Source organism: Condylostylus longicornis, unplaced genomic scaffold (assembly GCF_029603195.1).
Source record: "Condylostylus longicornis isolate FDR11 unplaced genomic scaffold, ASM2960319v2 ptg000010l, whole genome shotgun sequence".
Lineage (NCBI taxonomy): Eukaryota > Metazoa > Arthropoda > Insecta > Diptera > Dolichopodidae > Condylostylus > Condylostylus longicornis.
In genome coordinates, this window is record NW_026577979.1 from 5,851,198 (window position 1) to 5,875,866 (window position 24,669).

A 24,669-nucleotide genomic window follows, 5' to 3' on the forward strand; every position below is an offset into this window, starting at 1 on the left:
TGAAAAATTTCAAATTTTTTTTTTTCTATAAAATAAATGTGAAAAATTCTTAAAAAATACAAAGAGATGTGTTTTTTTTTTTTTAAACTGAACTCTGAAAATTTTTCATTTTTCATAAAGTGAAATTGAAATTTCAATAAAATTTTTCTTAAAGTCAAGCATGAAAACAAAAAAGAAGTACAATTTTTAAATAAAAATTTTATGTATGTGATTAAAAAGATACAATTCAAATTCAAAAGGAAAGTCAAAAATTTTTTATCAATTTTATTATTTTGTGATTCAATATAAAAATGCGAATATTAAAATGTGTCTCAAGGAGACTGTGCCATTATACTAAATTTAAGATATTATATAAAATATAATTATATGGCAATATTAAAGAAAAAACAAATATATTTTATGCTTTTGTTTAACTTTTCCTATTAATCCATTTTGTAAATATTTTCATTATCATTTACAAGTACTTTTAAGATTGTAATTATGTAATAACATACCATTTTCATTTATGTATATGGTATTAGTCTTTTAAAAAGTTTTGAATTACCATAGTTAATTTCCCATATATAAAGTTTAAGTATTTATGTATTTGCTTTTTATATGTTTTAAGTGTGTATTATATAATAATATATACATATACTTTGAAGTTTGAGTTTATGAGTATTTGAATGAAAAATTGCTATTGTAATATAGGAATAAACTGCTAAAATTCTATACCAAATCAAGATATTGTTATTAACATTATAAAAGAAAACTTCATTTTAATTAAATGCTTTTAAATATGAAGTTCATTTATTCATATTTTGAATATTTATTTTTTGTGTAATTTTTAATTTTAATTTTGTGTATTTATTATGTAATTAGAATTGAATTATATTTTAAGGTACACAGAAACGGTAGATAAAATCTTTGTGAATTATTCATTAACTGAATGAGAATTTTCAAAATATTATTGATTTCAATTTTAAAGAGCTTTCAGAATAATATTCATTCACATATTACGCAGTATAGTAAAATGAAATATTCTATCGTACATAATTGATATTTTTAATTTAAATTGCATATTTTTAGGGGAAACAGAACATCAATTCGTATATAAGGAAGAACAGTATTATTGATATTCTAGTCGTTTGATTAATTAGAGCTGGAATTTTAGTAATTTTGTATATGCCACCCATCATTTTCGTATAAATTCTATGTAATTCATTATGTGTTTTTGTGCATCGCATTTGTATTAGTGAGATTAAAAAAAGAAGTGAGTGAGAGTTATCCATTCGCAACATGTAATTTTAAAAAAGAGGAGTATGTTTTTCTAATTATTCCACTTTTCGAAAGATCATGAATAATTCTCAATTTTAAAAGAGCAAATTTAGGAATTGTTAATTTCCGTGCATTTACTTTTAATAAAATAATAAAAGAAAATATTTATGAAAACTCATATGAAAAGGCACAGGCTTATATAAAAATACTTTATATACACATATAAATATTCGACTATTATTAAAATATTGTTAAATTTTATTTAAAAAAAAAACTCACCTATATTCATGAGATATAAAGAAAGTTCCTCTTATTTCACAGCCATTTGGATTTTTACGTTTTCCATTAAAGACTTTTTTATAATGTTCGTAATTATTTAAATTTATAGCACCATCAAAAGTAAGTAAAACCATTTGAGGAATCTATTTGAATAAATGAAAAAAAAATATTTAAAAAAACTAAAAATATTTAAAAAAAAAAAATTAATAATTAAATATACAAATTTACGACGAATTAACGGTAAGCAACAGCACCTTTTACAATTCAGAAAAATAAATTATTATTGGAATTTTGAGTTACATGACTGATATTCTTTTGGATCCATAATGTATTCGGTACTGTAGTTAAATTTAATTTAGATATTAATATCTATACTAAATCCAACAATTCATACATATATGTAACTTTAATTAAATCAATCTATGGCATTAACTGTAACTCAAGATAGGGCATTTTACAATAAAATTATATAAAATTCAGAGAACGCCACGGTAGTTACTATCCTTTATCTTCTTATATTGATTTTCGTCTTGAGCAGTTTAAAATACCGAGCTCAATAGGCTAATTTTAAAATATTGACGCTTGTATTAATTTTTAAAGGGTTTTAAAACAATTTTTATGAAACCAAAATGAGTATAATAAAATTATAACAATCTAGACTTTATTTGTTTAATATTCAGTATATTTTTTCCAAATTTACTACAAATTAGGACATTAAAGAATAAAATTATTTTATAAAATAAAGTTCACGTTGTGACATTAAGAAAATATTATATAACAATGGTCAGTAATTTTATTTCTCATATATTTCTTTATGAAGAAATAAGAATGAATTATTTTGTATAAAAGTTTTAGTTTTTCGTCCAAAAAAAAAGAAGACCAAAATAAATATACACAATAGGGAAAATTGGAAAAATAGTGCATGTTCCTATGTATATTGTTGTAATAAATTACTTTAACTATAATACTTCTTTATTTATAAATACATACACATAAGTGTACATCTATAAGATTATTTGTAAACTTTATTGAAAAGAGTAAAAGTAATGATTTTAGTAGTGAATTGTGTAAAAGAAAAGAAATAATTTCAAATTTTCTTTTATTTTTTATTTCATAATCTACTGCACCGGAAAATTATTCTTATTTATACCAATATATGGTTTGTATACATATGTATATGTGTACGTAGAAATAAATATGTTTAGTATATCATATTTTAGGTTATGTCCATTACAATCAAAGAATATGGAATAAGTAAGAAACTATGACTTTTATAAACATTTTTTTTTATTTTTACTTAAGAAGGTAAACAATATAAAAAATTATTTTTGAAAAGTTTTTCTATAGAAATGTTTTATAGGGTACGGTTAAGTTTTAGAATGCATGCACATAAATATAGAACGTTACACTGTTCATATTTATGTGCATGCATTCACCCTCATATTCACCCTCATCATGTATATATTGAGTCAAACGAACAATTTAATTTACAACCACAAACAGTAAGAATAGAAAAAATTGAAAGCCAACGTGTTAAAGGACGTGAATTATGAAATTTCTGATCTTTCAGTTGGGCTTATTCTAAAGAGCGAATCACCAAGTGATAATTTAATATTTATCGTAAATTTTTTTAAATGTTATTAAAGACATAATTCGTTTATACAAATAGGTTTGTGTTTACGATGTGTTTAATCTCACTTATTCTTTTACGTGACAGAATAAAGGTCCTTCTGTATGCAATGTTCTTCATTCAATATTTTGCCAATATTGTATATAAAAATCGTATGTGTATCATAAGATTCTAATTGCCCATATTGCGTAACTTTTCTACATCCAAAATAGTTAAAAAATTGAGTTTAAAGAACAAATATTTCATTAAAAAAGTATTTTTCATTTTAGAAAATTCTGTATTATTTTTTGTATTAAATACAAAATTTTGGTTCTGAATGAAGAATAAGTAAGTATTTATTCGTTGTTGGCAGAACAGTGATTGTAGAATGTAAGTAGATTTGCAAAGTGTCAAAACAAACTTTAAACTGCATTAAATGCAACAATAAAGAGATTGTTAATGATGGAAATATTGTCGTCATCAATAAAGATTAGTGTTAATAAAATTGTAATGCAAGAGTAATAAAAAATATTCAACGTCAACTTAAATGTTTTTTTAGTTTTATATTAAAATTTAAAAACTGATGTTACATGAGAACAATGAGAGTTTGTTTTATAATTTTTTAACGTTTTGGAGTTTTAACTAAAATTTTTGATTTAGTTTTGTATAATAAACCCGTTGCGTTAGCAAGCAAAGAAAGTAATTTTACAAAATTTTGTGAGGTATTTTTAAATACTGGATTGTTATAATTATAAAATCGCAAAAAATTATTTATCATCTTCTTTTAATGTACCTACATATATAGAATCTTACTTTAAACCGTTTTTATTAGTGAAAAATAAGAACTTGTAAAAAATTGTATAACAGAATAATTATATTTAATTTATATAAGAGTAATAATTAAATATTATATTTACATTTTCTGGATCTAGTCCACCGGGAACACCAGTACCATCTTTTGAACAGAAACAATATGGTAATTCACATTCAGCTGGTTTACATTTTTGTGCTAAATCTAGTGGTGCATCAGTTACGGGTGCTGGTGCTAAAATAAAAATAAAATATTTGTAACTTTAAAAGCATTTAAACATTATAATTAATATAATCTTTATCAGTACGAGTCAAATTCAAATTGATTGCAAGTATTGAAGAAACAAGCGTTGAAATAGAGTATATCCATAATTATCTTTTTTTTTTTAATCTTTTCGAAATTCCGTGATATTTCTTGAGTATTTTTGTATTCTTTATTTTGAACTGCAATGCAAGCACTAACTGCATGAGTAATATTAAAAGTAACCCATGATCACTCGGGTTGCCAGTTAAAGGGTTAGAGATTTGCCCTTAATTTAAAACAAATTTGTTCTTTGAACTTAAAGCAATTCAATTATTTGATTTAATCCTTATTCATATTATTAACCTTCAAAATAATTATGTATGTGAATTTTGAACTATGTATTTAACATTGTAATTTTTAAATTTTTGTAATATGAAAAAATAATTGATTTTTTTTTAAAATAAATTTTATTAATATTTAATTGAGTTAATTTTATTTTTTTCTGATTCAGTATGTAATAAAAATGATTGACATGCATAATATTTAATTGTAGTTGGCTTAGTTCTATCAGAATAAAGAAAAAAAAATAATATTCATAATTTTATTAACATGAATTTTAAATGAATTATTGCTATGTTTTTTAAATAAAAAACAAATTTTGGAAAAAATACATACATAAGTTAACAGTTAAGTAATTAAATGTCAAAAATAAATGTACGATCTTAATTAGAACACAAATTAATCAATTATTTGGTTAACTTACGTTTATGAATTAATTTATTTCATCAGTTTAACTAATTATAATTAGTAAGTAATGCAATAAGGTAGATTATTTTTCACTATTTCTGCGAGTGTCAGACTCTAGGCGGGGCCGGACTGGTCGCATGGAATAGAGCAAATGTGACAGGGTTGGAGGAAATGTCGAAGATCGGGATTCACATAGATTCTTCAAGAGAACCGAGTGTCTTAGATAGTCCATCTCTAATGGTATGCTCAAAGACGACCTGGTAGTGGTAACAAAACGGCGCATTTATGCTAATTGGGGTGCGATGGACCAGATGCACCGGCAACGTTAACCAACCAACCATACTAAGGTAATATATTACGAGTATAATACAAAATTCAAATTATTTTAAGTTACAATTGGAGAACAATATTAATATTCAGGTGAATTAATGTTTTAAATAAAGTTAGTTTGTAACATTCTAATAAAATAAGAATTAGCAAATCCTGGAAGGAGAGCAATACATATTTGCACATACATACATATGTTATCACAGGCATGTCAGATAATTATTTGCGGGTATAAAACGTTCTTGGTAAAATAGTATCAGTATTCGAGAGATGTTATTTATAAAATTAGTATTTAAATCAAAGAATAAATTACAAACGGGGAATTAAATGCTAGAATTAATTTTATTAATGATTAAAATTATGTTGATTTTTAGAAAGTTCTAAAAAAGCTTTCAATTATTATTTATCCTTCTTCTCATACTAAAAATTTAAGGCTTCTTAAAAGCTTATGTATTTTGATGGAATTTTATGAATTGCAAAATGTTCCGAACTTATGATTCTAATTTTCACTGAAATTTTTTTTAACATGTAAAATTAAATAACTACATCACAATACACAATTTTTTTGTAAATTTTTTTTAGTATTTGTTACAGTTTTACTGAATCGTTTATAATGAATCATTTAATATATGATGTTCAAAACCACAGTAGATATACATATGTATGTACATTAAACTAATGCGAACAAAAAATTTAGTTACAACACTACTATTGGAACATTTCATTAGCAGTGCAATTTATTAATTAGTGAGTTAGAATTATTATTAGCTGAAGACAGCGTATAATTAAAAGCAGCTTCATTTAGTTCAAAATTTTATTGTTATGTTTAAAAGAACATCAAGATAATTCAAGTAATTCTTTAAATGCTCGTCATGAAAATGCAGAGAAATTAAATTAATATGCAACATTTGGCTACATAATCGGTGTAAAATAAATAAAAATATTCTTTTGTAAATTGAATACTTTATGGTTGGTTTGTTTACTTAAAAATTAAATTTTTTTTCATGTGTATATTGATAATTTTTGATTAACCACAAAATAAGGGTTCTGGTGAATTCTGACAGTTTAATTTTTTTTTGTTTTTATATACGAATGTGAAATAATTTTGAATTAACCATTTGAAAAAAAAAAAATTAATAATTAAAACCACTCAATTTTATTTCATTATTTTGTTTAATAATTTAATTTAAAGGAACAAAAATTTGATGTGGTCAGTATGTGTCCGATCATGTTGTGAAAGCGTTGCGTAAGGTTAAATGTTAATTTCAAATTTTATGAAAGGTAGTAGAGCCTAGAAAAATGTAAAATTTGTTTTTAGTTGAGATTCAGCTTATGTGACACGATTTTCTTGAAAAGTTTCCTAGATAATTTCGTTAACAATCAAAACATTAAATTAGAAGAAAATCATAAAAAATGTAAAATAGACTTCTGGTGAAAAATTGGTTTACAAATCTTGATATTCAAAAAAAGAAAATACTGTCCCACTGTTTTAATAATTTCAGTTGATATATCAAATTTCAAGGGAATTAGATTAATTATAAGCAAAATTTAGCAAGAATGTCAGTAGAAAAGTTGCACGTTTTAGATCTGACACACCTCTAGAAGCTCCTCAAATCTTATCATTCCCGAAGTAAACTCTGTATATTTTTTTCCGTGAAAATCGCTTCAGTCAAACTTTGGGTACAGGAGTGCACAAATACGCTGAGAGACCGGCGGACAGAGAGAGAGGTAGGCAGATATCTTTTTAAAAATAATTTATTTGTATTACCCTACCATGGAGCAATGCTTTTTCGCCGAAAAATTGACATCCGCAATTTTGTGACATTACATAACCTCCCTTGTTGTATGCAATGCGGTCAGTAAAAAATATTCACAAGCATGAAGAGTGTATTGAAGTAATATAGAAATAGATGCATTTACAGAAATATTTGATATATAGGTTGTGTATAAGAATATATTGGTTTATGTGTATGAGTTAATACAATTAACTCATGATTAAATTATATTTTTGTAAATTTTAACGTATTGGCAAATATACTTCAAAATTTTTAATAATTTACTGATATAAATTAAGTATACATGTAGGTTTATGTACGTATAATTAAAATATGTGTAATTGTTAATTTAATAATTTTTAATTTTGAATAATTTAACAAGATTAATAGAATTTCATGTTTATTTCATGTTTAAAAACTTATTTAAAGTACCATTTAATACATTTGATAACAATTTATAATATTATTAAAAAATAACGTTCTAAATATGCATAATTGACCTAATTTAATTATTTCGATGCACGTATAATGAACAACATTTTAAAGATTTAAAATGTTTTTGCGATTTAAATTCTGTTTTTTGAAAAGCACACTTAAAATGAAAATGAATTACTGAAAACAATTCTGTTTCCCTATGTACATATATGTATTTTTTATCTATTAATCTGTTATAAAAGAATTCGAAATGTTTACTGTCACATACTTCACTTTTAGGAGAACCTATCTTTAGAAGAATTTTTCTTATCTCTATAACAAACGCTTAAAAAAAGCTTTTATGATTTCCAAATCTTAAGGAAAATGTGAAATTTCAAATTTCCACAAATTTTTGTAAATTAGAAATTTTTTTTTCATATTTAGTTGTGCTAAATTTTAAATACCTATTTAATATATTAAGATCTAGTTATTGAATTGAGTTTTCACAAATTAATATAATTCTATATTGATTTCGTAATTCGTAGCGGCATCTAGTAAAAATAGTTTTTCACTTTAGACATTTCTACCTTTTTGACCGAAGAAAATAATGATTAAAGTTTAATGATCTCCCATTAAACTTTTCTTCTTCTTTTAATGAATTGTGTTTAATGAGAGCAGCACCGACTCTGACTTGTTCGGCGCCTTACGCAGTTTCCAAAAAGCGATTTATAATATACAATAAACATTGCAGATTGCGCATAATAAATTACTTTCTTGTAACTTTGTCATGCAAGAATGCAAGATTAGTCATAGAATTAAATTTTCAGCTTCTTGTTTTGAAATATTTGTAAATATTATAATGTATGTATGTACATATAAGTTAATTTCCCTGTAAATAGAAAGCAAAAAATTTTTGGAAACGCGCGTAATGCAAAAAATTGTTAGTGTTTTTTTTTAAGTTTTCAATGGCATCACTCTTTTCTGGCGCTTATTGCAGGTGCTTATGTTCAACTGAACAAATAAAACAGTTTCTTTTTTTTTATTCCCTAATATCATTTAAAACTATACTAGAGTTCTTGAAGCATTTTTGTTTTTGCAATTTTACAATAACAGAATCGAGAATTAAATTTTATATTGCGTCACTATAAAAAATCATTTCAAAATTTTCAATTTAAAAACGGTTGTATACGTTTTTGTGTTCAACAAACTATAAGATAATAAAATAATAAAAATTATAATAAAGTAACAAATATAAGTACAATATTATAATTTTAATTAAATTTAAAAATAAAAATATAATTTAATTTAATTTTTCATTTTGAAATATTTTTGCATTGCATTTACATATAATGTTCCTGTCAAAATCTATACGTTATTATTATGACACATATAAAATTGCATAATGTAAATTCACTGTTTAACCATTCATGTACAAAAAAATGGAAGATATAGAATAACAAGATACGTAAATTAACAAATTAATATAAAAAGAAACAAAAAAATTTTAACTTACTCGTTGATACTGGACCACATCTGGCTTCATTTTTAAATGTACAAAATTTATTAATATCATCGAAATATAAACCAGATGGACATCGGTTTTCATATGGATATCCGTCGACACACTGTAATATTACAAAAATAAAAAAAAGTATTATTATATATTTATTAAGATGGTTTTGTTTGTATTTTGTTTTTCATTTATATAATAAGAATTGAGAGAATTTTAATAATTATTTTTATTGTATAAAATTTATTATAAGTTTATATACGAAAATCCGCATACTTCATATAATTAAAGTTAAAATAAAATAAATTAACTATAAAGGTAAAAAATTCTTATATCATTGTGTTAAGTATTAAAATTAAAAATTAATAATATGCGCAAAAATGAATGTAATGAAGAATAAAGGAAAATAAAAATAAAATAGGAAATATTTTAAAACAAAAATCCTTCTGGCAGAATGGGTCTTATGTAATATGTGCGTACAACATAAATATTAGAACGAAGAAAATTCATGAAGAAAAGTCTTATACTATAAAAACCAAAAGTTTTCAGAAATACTCTGAAGTTTTTATTGTCAAATGAATTGGCTAATTTTAAAGCAACTCTGCTTCTAGACCAGCTCATAACAGGATTTTCTAGAGTTCTTTTTCTTTTTTGATTCCATTCTACATCCGTACCAATAAAAAGCGTATTAATAACATTTATTTTAAGTACTGAAAGAGTTAATTCTATTTTTTTCATTTTAATTAAATTTTTGAACGAATGAAGTTTATGTATCATATCGGTAAATCCACTATATATTTAATGCTTACTTATTTGGCAAAAAATATTGTGCAAGTATTGCAAATGCTTGAATAATGATTCTTATTAAGTACATATTACTAAAAATGACATAATTATATTATATAACACTCTGCATGTTATCGCAATTATTTATTATCAATAATATTATAAAATAAATAAAATACCTGATAGAATCTCCGGCAGTTTGTTGGATCAGCATAATTACCATTACCAACTAGTGTCGGACATTGAAAATCCTTGTCATCTTTTTGACCTATAAATATAAAATAACAAAAGATAATATTTTAATGAATGAAAATAATATTTGTTAGTATATAAAATATAAAAAATAAACAAAATATAATTTTTTTTTTTAAATATAAACGCTTTATCATAACACCACAAGTTGAAATTTACACATGATTTCATTATGTTATTGTATATTTTTGTAAAATAAATAATTATTTACATAAATATTATATAACATATAATATATTGGCAAGACCAGTGTTTCTCAAGTTTTTTAATGTGTAAATACGGTATTGTTGTGAGAAATCTAATTTTGTGCTATTAAATTATTTAATATCATGTAGACAAATATTTTATCGTATTATTATGTTGCGCACCATATATTTAATTAAAAAAATTGTTCGTATCCTGCATCTGTTCGTGTCCATATTTAAAGTTTTTAGATTTTATTTGGGGAATTTCTCCAGAAAATTTTCAATAAAATTAATGGAGAGAAATACGATATAAAATTTCTGAACTCAATTGAATTTCTTCATTTAAACGCTAAAGTAATCAAAAAATTACTAAATTCCGTAATATTATATTCAATTCTACGAGTATTATAAAATATTGTATTCAACACAATTATAAATTCTTAACTCAATGGTTTATTTCCTTTAAAATTTCATTGCATTCAAAACTAAGTTTTTTCACAAAAATTTTGAAATGGTTAGGAAAAAATATTCTTACTTTAGATGAAAGAGTAAGAATAGTGTAGTTTTTCACTTCGGACGATTTTCAGAGCGTCAAATTCTCAAAATTCACAGAGAAAACTACGGTATTAAATATTAAACATTCTTAAAAATTTATATAAAATCTACAATATTTTTTGAAAATTCTATACATATTTTATAGAAATTTTGATTTGCAACAATAAGTCTGAAATGAATTTGGAACACATTCATTCACTTAAAATTTTCAACATTTATGATTAAATTAAATCCTGAAACTCAAAACTTACATATACATATGATTTATTACTACATAATATGGTTATATACAATGTAAAGGTATTTATGTATGCACATTTCAATATTATATAAAAATTAAAAATTTATTATTCTGAAATTTAAAAGATTGTAATAATTATTTATGATAACATCCGGTTTTACAAAAATAAATAAAAGAAAATAAAATAGCACAAAATATTCAATCGTATATTATATAAGTGAACAAATTAAAAACAATTAATAATATACGTGAGTATTATTATTATACGTGTAGTGTATCGCTCAAAAGAAAAACCAACTATATCAATTTTTATTAAATTTTGATAATTAATAGCATTTCCTTTTTGTAATTAAATTTTATGTATAATTTAAGTAGCTTTCTCCAGAATTAAGTAGTTTATTACTTAACATTAATTCAGTAACATTTATATGTATATTTGGTGTAATTGTAATATTTGCCTATAATTATGCAATGTGTTTAAAAATTTTTATTTAATGGCATTGATAATGGATTTAATCTTAAATATACTTATAGTATAAAATATTTTTTAAAATAGTCGAAATTTTTAAAATACGTAATATGACCTTAATTATATGTGAAAGCTTTTTAAGAGTTTTGTTTGCTGGAAGAGATTTTTTATTTTTATTTATTTTCACTTTATTAAAAAAATATTTTCTTAATTATTCAGATTTTTTTTTGTTTTTCATTTTATGTGAGTACCATTTTAAATTATAATTTTATGTTAATATAAGTAGTGATGGTGAGTATAATTTTAACAAAAAATTTAATATTTAATTAATATAAAGTTTAATATACTTTTAGGATTTATTTTGAATGATTTAATCATTATTTAAAAAAAAAAACGAAAATATAATAAAGTTGGGTAGGCGTACTAAATAAATGGACTTGCATTTCTGTGCATAATAACAATGTTATGTATGCGGATATATGATATGTAGGTTCGAATGAAGAAAAATTATGAAGAATTTTCTTTCCCTACGTATAGAGATTAATTTTTTGTTAAATCTCTTCATATTTAATTATGTTTTCTTGTTAAATATATGTACATTTGTATGTTATTTTCCAATTACACACATATTATATACAATAAAAAATATCTTTTAATAGAATTAAAATTTTGTTAGGGAATGAGAAATATTGATGAATATTTTAAAGTCCGAATTTGTGGTATAAAATATCTAGACCATTACATATTTTTCAGCAATATTTTTATTTTTGAGAATAATATTTTTTCCTATTTGCACTATAATTAAAATAATATTTTCGAGATTGATATTACCGTTATGTAGGTCTAATAGTCGTATCAACAGTTTCGAAAATGTTACAAATTTTTGTAAGATAGATTTTTTTCTTTAATTTTGTTTTGATTTAACCCTCAAATAATATTCCTAGTTAGTTACTAAGGTAATTCGTTCTTTTTTCCAAGAAAACACTTCCGAGTGTTTTAACATCAGTTTGTGTTATTGCAAAAATATTGTATTGCAACTTTAAAATACACTTCTCTTTGCAAAATATTAATTAACTATATAAGTTTTTGTAATAAACGGTAGTTAAATCATTAATTCTGTTAGTCTATTAAAGAGTTATAGGAATTCTAAAAGATAAATTTGTAAAAAATAGCATGATTTTTCTAAACACTTCTGATATTGTTATATTAAATTTTCAATTTTATTTAAACTTCAAATTTTATTAGATTTTTTCTTCAACTCGATTATTGAACGAAAATATTTGCCATGAATTTTATAGGAGCAAACTAAATTTCTTTCTTTAAGTTATATAAACTTTGTTTTTGAATTATTATTAAAAATTTGATGCGCTAATTCATGTTTTCGTATAACATTTTAAATTCGTGTACAATATATGCTATTTTTTTTTAGAAATAAATTAAATAAGTGCACAAAAATTAATGAAATTTAAGAATTTATTCCACCGTAAATAGTATTTCCCTCCTTTGTTCTTAAAAAAAAACTACGTTTTTATACTTCATGTGTAGATTTCTACACATATGAAATATCTATTATTTTTTTATACTTTATTCAAATCAAAATGTAGAAAAAGGTGAAAATATATTAAATTAATTTATTTGAAAAAAATTTTGTGCAAACATATCTATTGTGCTCCGCTTTACAACATGGTTTTTTGCAACAACAGCAGATTGTCTCATGTACGTTATTTTTTTTCTTTGAATCTTCTTCGTAGCAAATGTGGCATCTACCTCTTCCTTTGAGCTGTTCTAGAATGGTTTTTAGGCGTTTTAAAGCTGGGGCTTCGTTTTCAAAATCATAATCCTGTTCTGTTATATTTTGAAGCAGTGATGATGACATCAAATAACCAAAAATCTCATATGTGTAGAAATCTACACACATGGGACAAAAAGAGATATTTTTAAATTAAGCAGTGACATCTACCTTAAAGTCTTTAAAATTATGTGTTTCTGGTATTAAATAGAGAAACTAACAAAGTCATGAAGTTTCTTGATTTTGGTGACAATAGTTGCCGCAAAATTCATATATAAAAAACTTTTTGTGTAGGTTTCTACACAAGGTATAAAGGAGGGTTAATGATGAAACTATGAACATGTAGAAAATTATAAGAAGAAATTATTCAAAAATTTGCATAATAAACTTGAACTTTGTGTACTAATAAAAAATATACGTAAATATAGGTATTTAAATAAAATCAAATGAATTCTTATATAAATACTAAATTAAATTAAAGATCACATAATTCTATGAAAGTTTAGTACTAATTTTTATGTATTTAGTTATCTAAATCTGTGTAATCATACACGCTTTTAAAAATCTTCGGAATTTATTAACTATAATTAAATTTACTCATGCGAATAAAAGAGATCTCTTATTGTACGTATATGAAATACATAACATTAATTTGGTGGTACATACTGAAAAGTACTAAAGTGATAACAAAAACGACATTCTGTAATTTAATTTATATTTTTCCTTTAATTCGCCGTCCTTTTTTTCTCTATTCAAAGCTTCAAAGCTAAAATTTAGATATTTTTTCTACAAACATTCTTGTAACATACTAATACTTATTACATAATCAATTGAAATTGTACGATATTATTATATTATTTATAGTTATATTGTGTGTATGTAGCATGGTAAAATATAGTTCAAGTGTACCATATTGTCATCTGTAAAAATGAAAGGAGAATCAAAGAAAAGAAAGTATAGATATAAAAATAAAATGTTTGTTGGGGTATACATTGAGATTTCGTTGGATATTACATGTACATTATTTCGAAAGCTGATGTATATAATTTCGAAGGTTTCTTTGAGGGTCATGAAATTTATATACTATTATATAGTTTCTGTTTCCGAGATTTTTAGTTTAAGACTGTTTTTTGACAAAATGTTGATGCCGAAAAATATTATGGGTATGAAAATTAAATTTTACTCTTAAAGGGTAGCCTTTTCAAGGCCTTATAAGACAATAAATTGTATTTGATGTGTGATTTATAAAATTTTGTTTATTGAAATTTAAATTATTAAACTACAAGTTGAGAATTAATTAATTTATTAACAAATTAAAAACAAAAATTAATTAAATGATCCCAAAAAACAGAGAATTAATACTGTTGCAATATACATCGAATTTAAATATTGTTTATAATTTTCGATATTCTCAGAAATTTGAAAATTTGAAAATGAATTTATCGATTGATCCTTTCAGCTCACGTATTTTATAATAATTAAGTAATTTGTTATTATTGGTAGCAATTGTTCAGGTTTGATTTCCCCTACAGTATTCTTGTACACTTACTTTTTAATAGATCCTGAAATTTTTTTCGAAATATATATTATAAACAAATTTTTATATACATAATGTGCTTTCATTATTAAATTCAAAAAAAAAAAATCTTTGAACCAGTTTTTATATCCTTATTATATCCTGCCAGTTGCTAAAATAATAACATACACGGATATGCGCTTCTAAGAATGAAATCATTTTTATAAGTTTACAGTAGATAATTATATTCATTAGAGTACACTGTTTAAGCACAATAAAAACAAGAACATAAAAAAAAATTACATATTCGTTACAATATGATTACATTTAGTTTCTCTTTGTTTCCTCTCTCGATTCTTTTTCTCATTTTTTACATTTTTGTAATTTCATTTTCCCTTTTTTATATTATTACGTATGTACATATATAGTATGTATTATGGAAAATGGATAAGTGGCAATTTTCTGGCATTTTCTCTATTATTATTATAATTTTTTCTTTGATGTCGAAAATAAGTAAATACAAAGTAGTGTATATGCATCCGGTATATGTATAATTATATTTATTATTATATTATATAAAATTATATTTATTACAAAATGTAAACATTATTATATAATTATGTCAGTGTACTATAAAAGTTCATAAAAAAGGATAATGTTGAATGAAAATGTTTTCTTTTAAAATTAATAAATTTTATATTATGCGGAAATATATAATATGTAAATTATTATGTAAGTGTTGTTGTTAGTCACATAAGGTGTACATTATAATTTATGATGATATTTCGAATATTAAAATGTAAAAAAAAAAATGTAATTTACAACCATACCAAAGTGATTTCAAATTTTATTTTTAATTTTACTTTTGCTTAAATTTATACTGTTATAAGAATAGAAAATATTCCGAATATTTTTCATATCTAAAGTATATACATATATGTGCACAGAAATTTCAATATTATGTGATTAAAGAAATTTGTATAATAGGGAAACTTTTAGAAAACTTTTTGATTTCTTAATTCGTTTAATGATTTTAAATTAACTTAATCTAGTTTAAGTGCTGTGATATTCAAATCATGGTTATTAAATTTTCTATACTAAAAGGACATTTTTCTTAAATCATTTTTCAATTATTTAATTTGCTTTTATGATGCGTGAATATTATTAATGTACTATTTAGAAATATTACAAATATCGAGCGCATCATTCACATATTACGTTTGTTATGCCGCTTTCACAATTTAGGCTTTGTACGCAATGAGTTATTATTCTACATATATATATTTTTCCTAAACCTATTATTTTTTTTTCCTTCTTCACTCCTATAAGGAGTATAGGGCTAGTGCATGATATCTATCATGTCCTAGTTTCTATAGTCATAGAGAGTTAGCTAGGTAGGTGACTAGCCTACCGTAGTTTTTTTTTTTTGTTTATTTATATTAAATATTTCAGCTTATTAATATTTTACTGCTTATTTTTCTTAGTCTTTTTAGTATCGCATATTATGAATATTTGAAAATTACTTGTATAATATTTATTAGTATTGCATATTAAGTTATATAATATTGAATATAATTTTTATAGTGACTTGACCGGGGTTTGAACCCGAGACCCTTCGGTTAAAGAGCCGGTGCCAAACCTATTATTAGAAAACCAATATTATTTTGTTGGACAAATTTTTGAAATTATTATAAAAGACTGTCGATAGTTTAGAAATGAATTGATCAATAGAAGATTTCCATTTTAGAAATATATGGCAAATTTAATGACATCAGCAAGCATTTATTTTGTATTACTAGCAGCTTTTTTTGTGTATTTCAGCCACAATTCGTTTCGAAAACGCAGTACAGACATATGTTAATAAATGGCGAACATAACTTTTGTGACTTTTTAATTTGTTCTCGGAGTGTACTCTGATAACAGCAGGTAAATCATATCGAGTATAACATTTTTAAAGCAGTATTGGCTTTCTGAATATTGTAATTTACATTATACGCGAACCTTCTAAATATTTAATTTTTTCTTGCCAAGGAATATTGTCGATAACTATCGTTGTGATCTATGTTGTAATTAAACTAAGTTTCTTTAATGAATTAAGTTTATTGTTTTAAACAACATTATACAACACAATTTAGGGAGCAGCTAATTATTTTGGAAATACAATATTAAAATTGCATTGATTTAATTTCCTTGTTATCAAATTTCGAATTTCACAGTCAAAAAATTCTTTACTAGTTCCAATTACTGACATACCTAAGAATATTTTCCTTATAATTAAAATCATATACAAACTAATTGAATTTTCAATTTTTTTAAAATTTCAAAAATTAAAATTTGAAAAACGGTAGAAAATCTCAAATGATTTCTTGAAAAAATTTTAAAAAAGTTTAAAATTATTTAGAATTTTCTTATTCAAATAAAAGAAAATATGCTTGATTACACTTTTACTTCTTGCACGTAATTTTTTTTATTATTTAAAAAAAGGAAAAATATGTTATGCACTTTAATAAAATTTTCGGTAACTTAAAATAAAGTTTTATAGAAATAAAGTTTTATTTACGTAAGATCCAAGTACAAGAAAATGTTATTGGTGTATTTTGATTTCATATAATATTTTCAACGGAAACTATGAAAATTGTCGAATATATTTTACACTATGGAAAGATACGGTGAACTTTCAGCAATAATATAGTGCTAATTTTACTAAAAACGTAATTCCTACATGTGAATAAGTACAACATGTGAAAAGCATGTGTAAAGTATAAGTTAGAAAAATTTTTGCAAAAACTTTTATAAAATAAGAAAATAATCAGAAAATTATTATAGTCAAAACATTTACATATATTTTTAGTGACTTAATGTCAATTTAATTGAGATAAACTTTGGCAGTGTTTATTGAAAATTAATGGTTTTAAAAAAATGTAAATTCATAAATATAACTATAAAGTGGTAGCCACGTCACCGCATTCTTTAATTTATAAATTGGTAATTTCAGAGATGATATTTACTAAAGATGGGAATTGAGATCATTATTGCCCTACAACAAATAAACGAGTCGCCAACTATTTACTCTAAAATTTAGAAAATTTTGAATCAATAAAATTTTATTAATATTGTAAAACTTGAAAAATTTTGAAAACAATATAATTGTGAACTGAAAAAATATTTTATAAATGGTTTATTAAGAAATATGAAAAGTTAAATGAAATAATGAAGTATAGGAAAATATGGTCTTAGAACTAGAAGGTTAAATCTGTTAAATGTGAATTGGAAGAAGTGAGAAAACTTATTAGCATTTGAGGGTAATTTAAATTACGTATTAATAAATTCATCAAACGGCATTAACTTAATTTATAAATTTTAATTCAATACGATCAAGCACGAAAATAGTGTAGTTTTAAATTAGAAATATATACAGCAATTAAGTAATTAAAACGTACCGCGAATTGAATTAATTTGCTTTCATAGGAAGATACGAGGAAAACATTGCGTAAATCTAAAAAACTTACTTCTCAAATTTTGAGCATATTGTACTCTTTAAATATATGTGCTGATGAATTAAAGAATTATATGAAGAAGAGTATATTGTTATTGTTATTGAAGAGAGATACGGCCAAAGGAACACCTAACCCCGGACCATCGCAGCAAGCTATGGCTTATTGAAGTCCCTAAATATCTCAATTATACTATCCCGATCCCGAAGAATTAATAAGGCACAAAATCATATTTTAAGAAACACGTTTTTTTTTAAAACTCATTCAGTATCTTTTATAAATTTCCATTTTGAATTTATTTCAATTTTATTTTCGAATTTTTATCATTCAAGTTTAAGTAAAAAATATTAAAGCATCAATTTTAACTATATATATGTATGTATGTATGTACTAACATTTTACAAACAAATACTCCCTTTATTATTCTCTTTCTCTATGTGCATTTTCCTTTAATATTTTTTTGACTTTGGCACTGCAAAATTGCAGTCAGAAAAAAACAAAACGATTAAATTAATATTTCAAAAAGAAAATATCCTGCTTTTTCCTTTTTTTTTCTTTTTGCTTGTGTACAAATTACATTTGTTTATTAAATTAAAATTTTTTTTTAAAAAAAATAAAATTAAAGTGAATAGAAAAAAATAAAGAAATTAAAATATTTTTCTTTGATTTTATGTTTTTTTTTTGTTATTTTCTTTATACAACGAAGATGTAAAAATGATTGCATATAGTAAAAATGTTGGTATTCCAAGTTTAAATTGAAACATTTGAAATTTTTTGTTATTAAACGAAATATTTTTGTAGTAAAAAATCTTTAGAAATTCTATAATTGAAAATGTACTTTTGATTATATTGAAAAAAACAAACTTGGTTTGTTTGCACAGTCTGTATACTTCGTTAGGTATGGCATGGGTAAGGTGCATATGTGATTTGTTTACATAAATCTTATGCTAATTTTAAGTAAATAAAAATGTTAAAGGTGATGTAGTTTTATATAAAGTGTTTGGAAAGAAAGTGATTGATATATGACATAGAGATTTATTTTTGTTTTCAAAACTCAATTATAGTTGCTATTGTCAATATTTACAAAGATAATTTGGTTATTATAAAATTGTTACAATCACCGAAAAATTTAATAAATCAAAATTTTCTGTATTTTTTTCAAAGACTCCTCTGATTTCTTAATTTCCTTTCCAATACAGGAAAAACTTTATTAAAAATGTCAGCCATATTTTTCGTATACAGCAATTTGTTAATAACAATAACATTCAATATAAGAATGTTAAAATTTATTTGTTTCTTACACATAGCCTTACACATTGCCTAACTGGACTTAAAATGAAGAAGCTTTCTAAGGTAGTTAAATGAAAGAGAAAATAAATAGAAATCAAAAATTTGATTGAATTATTGAAAACAAACATATTAAAGAATTCCGAATATTTGGAGAACTTTGACAAAATTTTAAGAAAATCTTTCTAAACGAAGAATAAATAAATTAGCAAAAGAAAAATTCTGAATTCGGTTTTACATATTTAGAATAACTTCAAATATTTTGAAAATTTACTTTCACTATTTAAATAAGATTTACCTGAGCTTATATCAGTATTCAAACTAAGGCAGTTGTTACCGTATTGTTGCGGAATGTATATATTAGAATTTATATATCTTATGAGCTAAATTAATTTCGTACAAACTCAGTTTTTATTTTCTGTACCTTCGTATATTAACTTTGGTACGAAATTTACAACTACTTGAAGGGGTCATTTGCAGTATGGACATGTATATAATATTCTTGCTCGGAGTAAAATTGTGGATTGATATAGACATGTTCGTCTGTCCGTCCGATCGTACAATGATTCAAAAACAAATAGAGCGAATATCATTAAACTTTCACAAGTTGTTTCTTTTGTCCCAAGGACAGACTCTATTCTAATTGGACCAAATCAAAGTGCTCAGACTGACTGAAACATTTTAACTTCGTTGCTTTATATTTATTAAATAATTGTTAATTCAAGTAACTTTATGAAATTCAATGGACTCAAAATATAAAATAAATTAAAATAAAAATTTGACAATCCACAATCAAAACTCTTAGCTTCAGTGTTATACTCAAATTGAAAATCGCTAGTCGAGAAATTTTTTATTTTTAACTTCAAAAATTTCATAATTAAAAAATGTAAGGAAGCATCGAGAAATTTTTTTTTTGTTTTTCTAACAAAAACTTAAATATGAAGTCAATGAAAATATTGTAAAGATTTTTCTTTTCTATATTAACAATTTAATTCTCTGAACTTGTTCATCTTTAACTTCATTATTACCCCCAACCAAGTTTCAAAAAATTTTCCAAATATTTTATTTTCCCCATTACGTTTTTTATACGTATTTGTGTATCCCTTTTAAAATTTTAAGTAAAATTTTAATATTATTAGGGAATAAAATAAAAAAAAAAATAAAAAAATTGCATATGCTGCGAATATTTGCAGGATCAGGAAATTTTTGTTCAACTTTTTATATAAGTTTTTTGATTTTAATTAAAAGTGATTAAACTATTACATACGTACATACATACATTTATGTACGTGTAAATGTTGAGAATATTTAGTTTTTCTCTCAATATTTAGATTAAAGAAAATTGTTGAAAAAGAATTTTTAAATTTGTTTTTATTTTATTTTGTGTATAAAAGTTAAAAGTTAATAGAGGAAATTTGACCTTCGAAAATTTTATTTTGAACAGTGCATAAAATTATTAGCATATAAAAAGAGTTTCTTAATATTAAAGAAAATTGTACATGGTTATAAAATTATTATTATTTTTGTTCATACTCTACAATTTTACAAATTTTCGCTGAAGGTTATTAGTGTTTTTTATTATTATACATATTTAACTTTATAAACTACTCTCAAAATATCGACTTTAAGTGGAATAAGATGAAATCTGGGTTTTTCATGAAATTTCAAAGTGGAATTTAATATTTAAGTTTATTGATAAGTTTGTCAGTTTGTATATTGAAAATTGTAAATAATTTCAAAGTCTTATACAACATGTATTATTAATTTAATGTATGTTATAAGGATTTTACATTATTTACTTTTATGCATTTCGACATAAGACTGCCAATTAATTTATCATCTTTGTAAATGAATTTTTAATTTTCATATACACACATGTATGAGGATAATACACATATATAGAACTCATTACATATATATTATATGCTTTAATCAAAACGAAAGATAAATTAGAAATTTTCGAATTTTCTCTAAAGTGGGGAAGATACAAAGTTAACTGACTCGAAAATACTATAACGTGAGCGGAGTTCAGGAGAATTTTTTATTTGAGACAGTTATAATTTATTTTTGTTTTTAATTTTTTTGTGTGCACATGAAAATTTTAGTTAAAAAATTTAATATTTTATGTTTTTTGTATACTAAAGCATTAGTAAACTGCGTAATATGTAAAATATTTATTAACCGATTTATTTAGCAGGTTTGAAATATTAACAATATTTTTTTTTTTTTTTTCATTTCATTTATTTTACATTTCCATCTTACAACCATGTATAAAGTTTCAGAAAAAAAAAACTATACAATAATATACAAATTGGAAAAATAAAATAAGTTATAAATCATTCTTTTGTTATTATCATTTAACAAGTTTCGAATGATATTTTTTAATATTCAAAAACTAAATTTATTTAATTAATTAATTATGTGGCGTAACTAATAAACCATCTTAATAAAATAAAAATATTTAACTATATCAAAAAAAGAATGATGAAAAAAAGAAAGTGAAAAAAAAAATTAAAAATAGAATAGAAATTGAAGTGTAGAAAGCAATTAAAATCTATTTAAAATATCGACTAAACCAAATAGAGATCTAGAATTACAAAATACAAAAGCTAAAGAGCCAGACTAAAAGCAAATTCCTCTATACGTTCTAAATCAAAACTAACAAGGAATTGTCTTGAGTGTCTCAAAAACAATACAATATTTGATTCCTGTCTCATATAAATAGGTAAACGATTGAAAATTCTAGGCGCCACACTATCATAAAAATGAAAAAAATGAGATGTGCGTGCTCTTGGTTCAACAACGACATTCAAATTATTAACTCTTAAATTATAGCTGGAAATGAATCGTTGAGTCGAGTACCCACATCTCAAAAAGAATATTTTCAAACACTTATATAAATATAAATGACGAAGCGGCAAAATATTTGAAGTTAAAAAAAATGGGAAACTATGCTCACGCCTATTTTTCCTTAGAATCAGTCTCACAGCATGCTTCTGGGAGATCAATAAAGGATAAATTTTATTGAAATAACATCCACTCCAACAAACAATAGCATACTGCAACTTTGAATCAAATAAAGCATAGTAAAACATCCTCAAAACCTTGGTAGAACAATAAAAATTCAAATTGTAAAGATTTCTTATAACATTCATAAAATATTTCTTTAAATAATTACTATGATTTGACCAATTTAGCCTATTATCCAAAAAAAGACCCAGGTATTTAAATTCACTAACCCATTCAATTACAAAGCAACCATCACTACAAGATGACTCATCATAAGAACAGACTTCAAAATTATTAAAAAGTTGAAATTTATCACAAATCGGAGAGTGATATTTGACAAGACAATCCGATGGTAAAGAGCCACTAAAACCAAAATGCATTACTTTAGTTTTATTACTTATAACTAGCTTATTGTCAAATAACCACTTTCTAACAAGATCCAGATCATGATTTATGTCTACAACCACATTGAAAAAACTGTCACAGCAATAAGAAAACGCAACGTCATCGGCAAATGCAGTAACATTTCCCCTAAAAGGGAGGGTTAAAATTGAATCAATGAAAATTAAAAATAAAATTGGTCCAAGAACAGATCCTTGGGGCACACCCACATTCACATGCATAACAGAGCTAGTGCAAAAATTTAGACGCACTACTTGTTTTCTATTAGAAATAAAAGAAGCAAGCCACTCAAAAACGAAACCACGAAAACCAAACCCATATAATTTATCTAATAAAATATCGTGACGAATTGTATCAAACGCTTTCGTGATATCCACAAATAAAGCGGAACATGAAGAATTGTTATTGATATCGTTATATAACTCACCACAGAATTTCAACAAAGCCTGCTCTGTTGACATGCCACTCATTGAAATGTGGAAAATTTTATGATAATATGCTTTTCTCTGCCATATTTATTTCATTTTAATATTATTTAAAATGCGTTGATGACTAATTATTTAATTGTAATAATCATAACTAATCATACGTTCAATTAGTTTTCGTTCTTCTAATTCTGGAGAACTGAAAATCTCTTGTAGATGTTTTTAAATTTTTCTTTTTTCTTTGTTGTTGATGTTTCTTTGCAGTTCTGTTGTTAGGCTCTATACCTAGCAAAGATGGAATGAAGTTACTTTATTTGATTTCTAGCTGATACTAGAAATCACCAGGGAGGGTATATACTTGATCGTCGTTGGAGGATCTTTTCTATATTGTTTATAGTAATTTATCATCAGACAAGTAAATGTAATTCCACTAAAGGCCATATGTAATGGTTTTCTTTTAAGAAATTGCTGGATTTTTAGAATCACAGTTGTATATATTAATACTTTAGCCTTTGATTTAGAGCGTAATAAGTTTTTAAAATAAATTATACATGATGTATACGACATAATAGATAACGTCTCAGATATGGCCTTTAAGATAAAATAACAAACATTTTTTTAGAAAACCTTCCTATAGTTTAACATCATTCAGTCAGTAATTTGAGTAACTATTAAAGTTTTTTGTTAACTTAAAAAAATAACCGTATATCCCATTATATCTTACAGCTAGCAGGAATTAAATTTTATATTCATTTTATATTTTATGATGTTTTTTACAAAGCAAAACACAAAAAAGCAAAATATGGTCATATTTCCGTTTAATAAGAGTAATTTTTTGTTTGTCCAACAATAGGAAAGTTTTTCTAAAATTTTTCTGTTTTGTTAGAGTTTGGCTCAATATTATATTAGCGTTTAGCTATATACATAGAGTACATATATACATAACATACAGTTGAAATATATGACAATAATAAATAAGGAAAAGTTTGAAAATTTTCCGATTTTAGTTTTTTGTTGTTTCTTTTTTTGTTGGTGTTTTATTCTGTTACCAAAATTTTGACAATTTAAAAGGATATGAATGTAAAGGAATGATGAAAAATGCTATTTTATAACTTTTATTGTTTTTTTATTTTGGTTTTATTTTTGTGATGTTTTTTTTCTTAATGATAATAAAAAAATTAGGCAAGTTACCAAATTATTGTCTTGTATGTTGAAAGTTATATCTTTATTTGTCAATTTTAAAAATTTTATACAAAAAAAAATAAAAAATGCATCTTTATAAAATGT

General features: G+C 23.7%; 1 protein-coding gene across 1 annotated transcript in view; it reads right to left on the reverse strand.

The window, feature by feature from the left end:
- LOC129618793 (chitin deacetylase 1) overlaps nt 1-24,669 on the reverse strand; it is a 59,424-nt gene that overhangs the window by 24,511 nt on the left and 10,244 nt on the right. Inside the window, exons 2-5 of the mRNA XM_055533793.1 lie at nt 9,938-10,026; nt 8,976-9,087; nt 4,063-4,190; nt 1,537-1,679 (exon numbers count right to left, since the gene is read on the reverse strand). Of these exons, the coding sequence (XP_055389768.1) occupies nt 1,537-1,679; nt 4,063-4,190; nt 8,976-9,087; nt 9,938-10,026 (472 nt within the window). The remainder of the gene's footprint in view (nt 1-1,536; nt 1,680-4,062; nt 4,191-8,975; nt 9,088-9,937; nt 10,027-24,669) is intronic.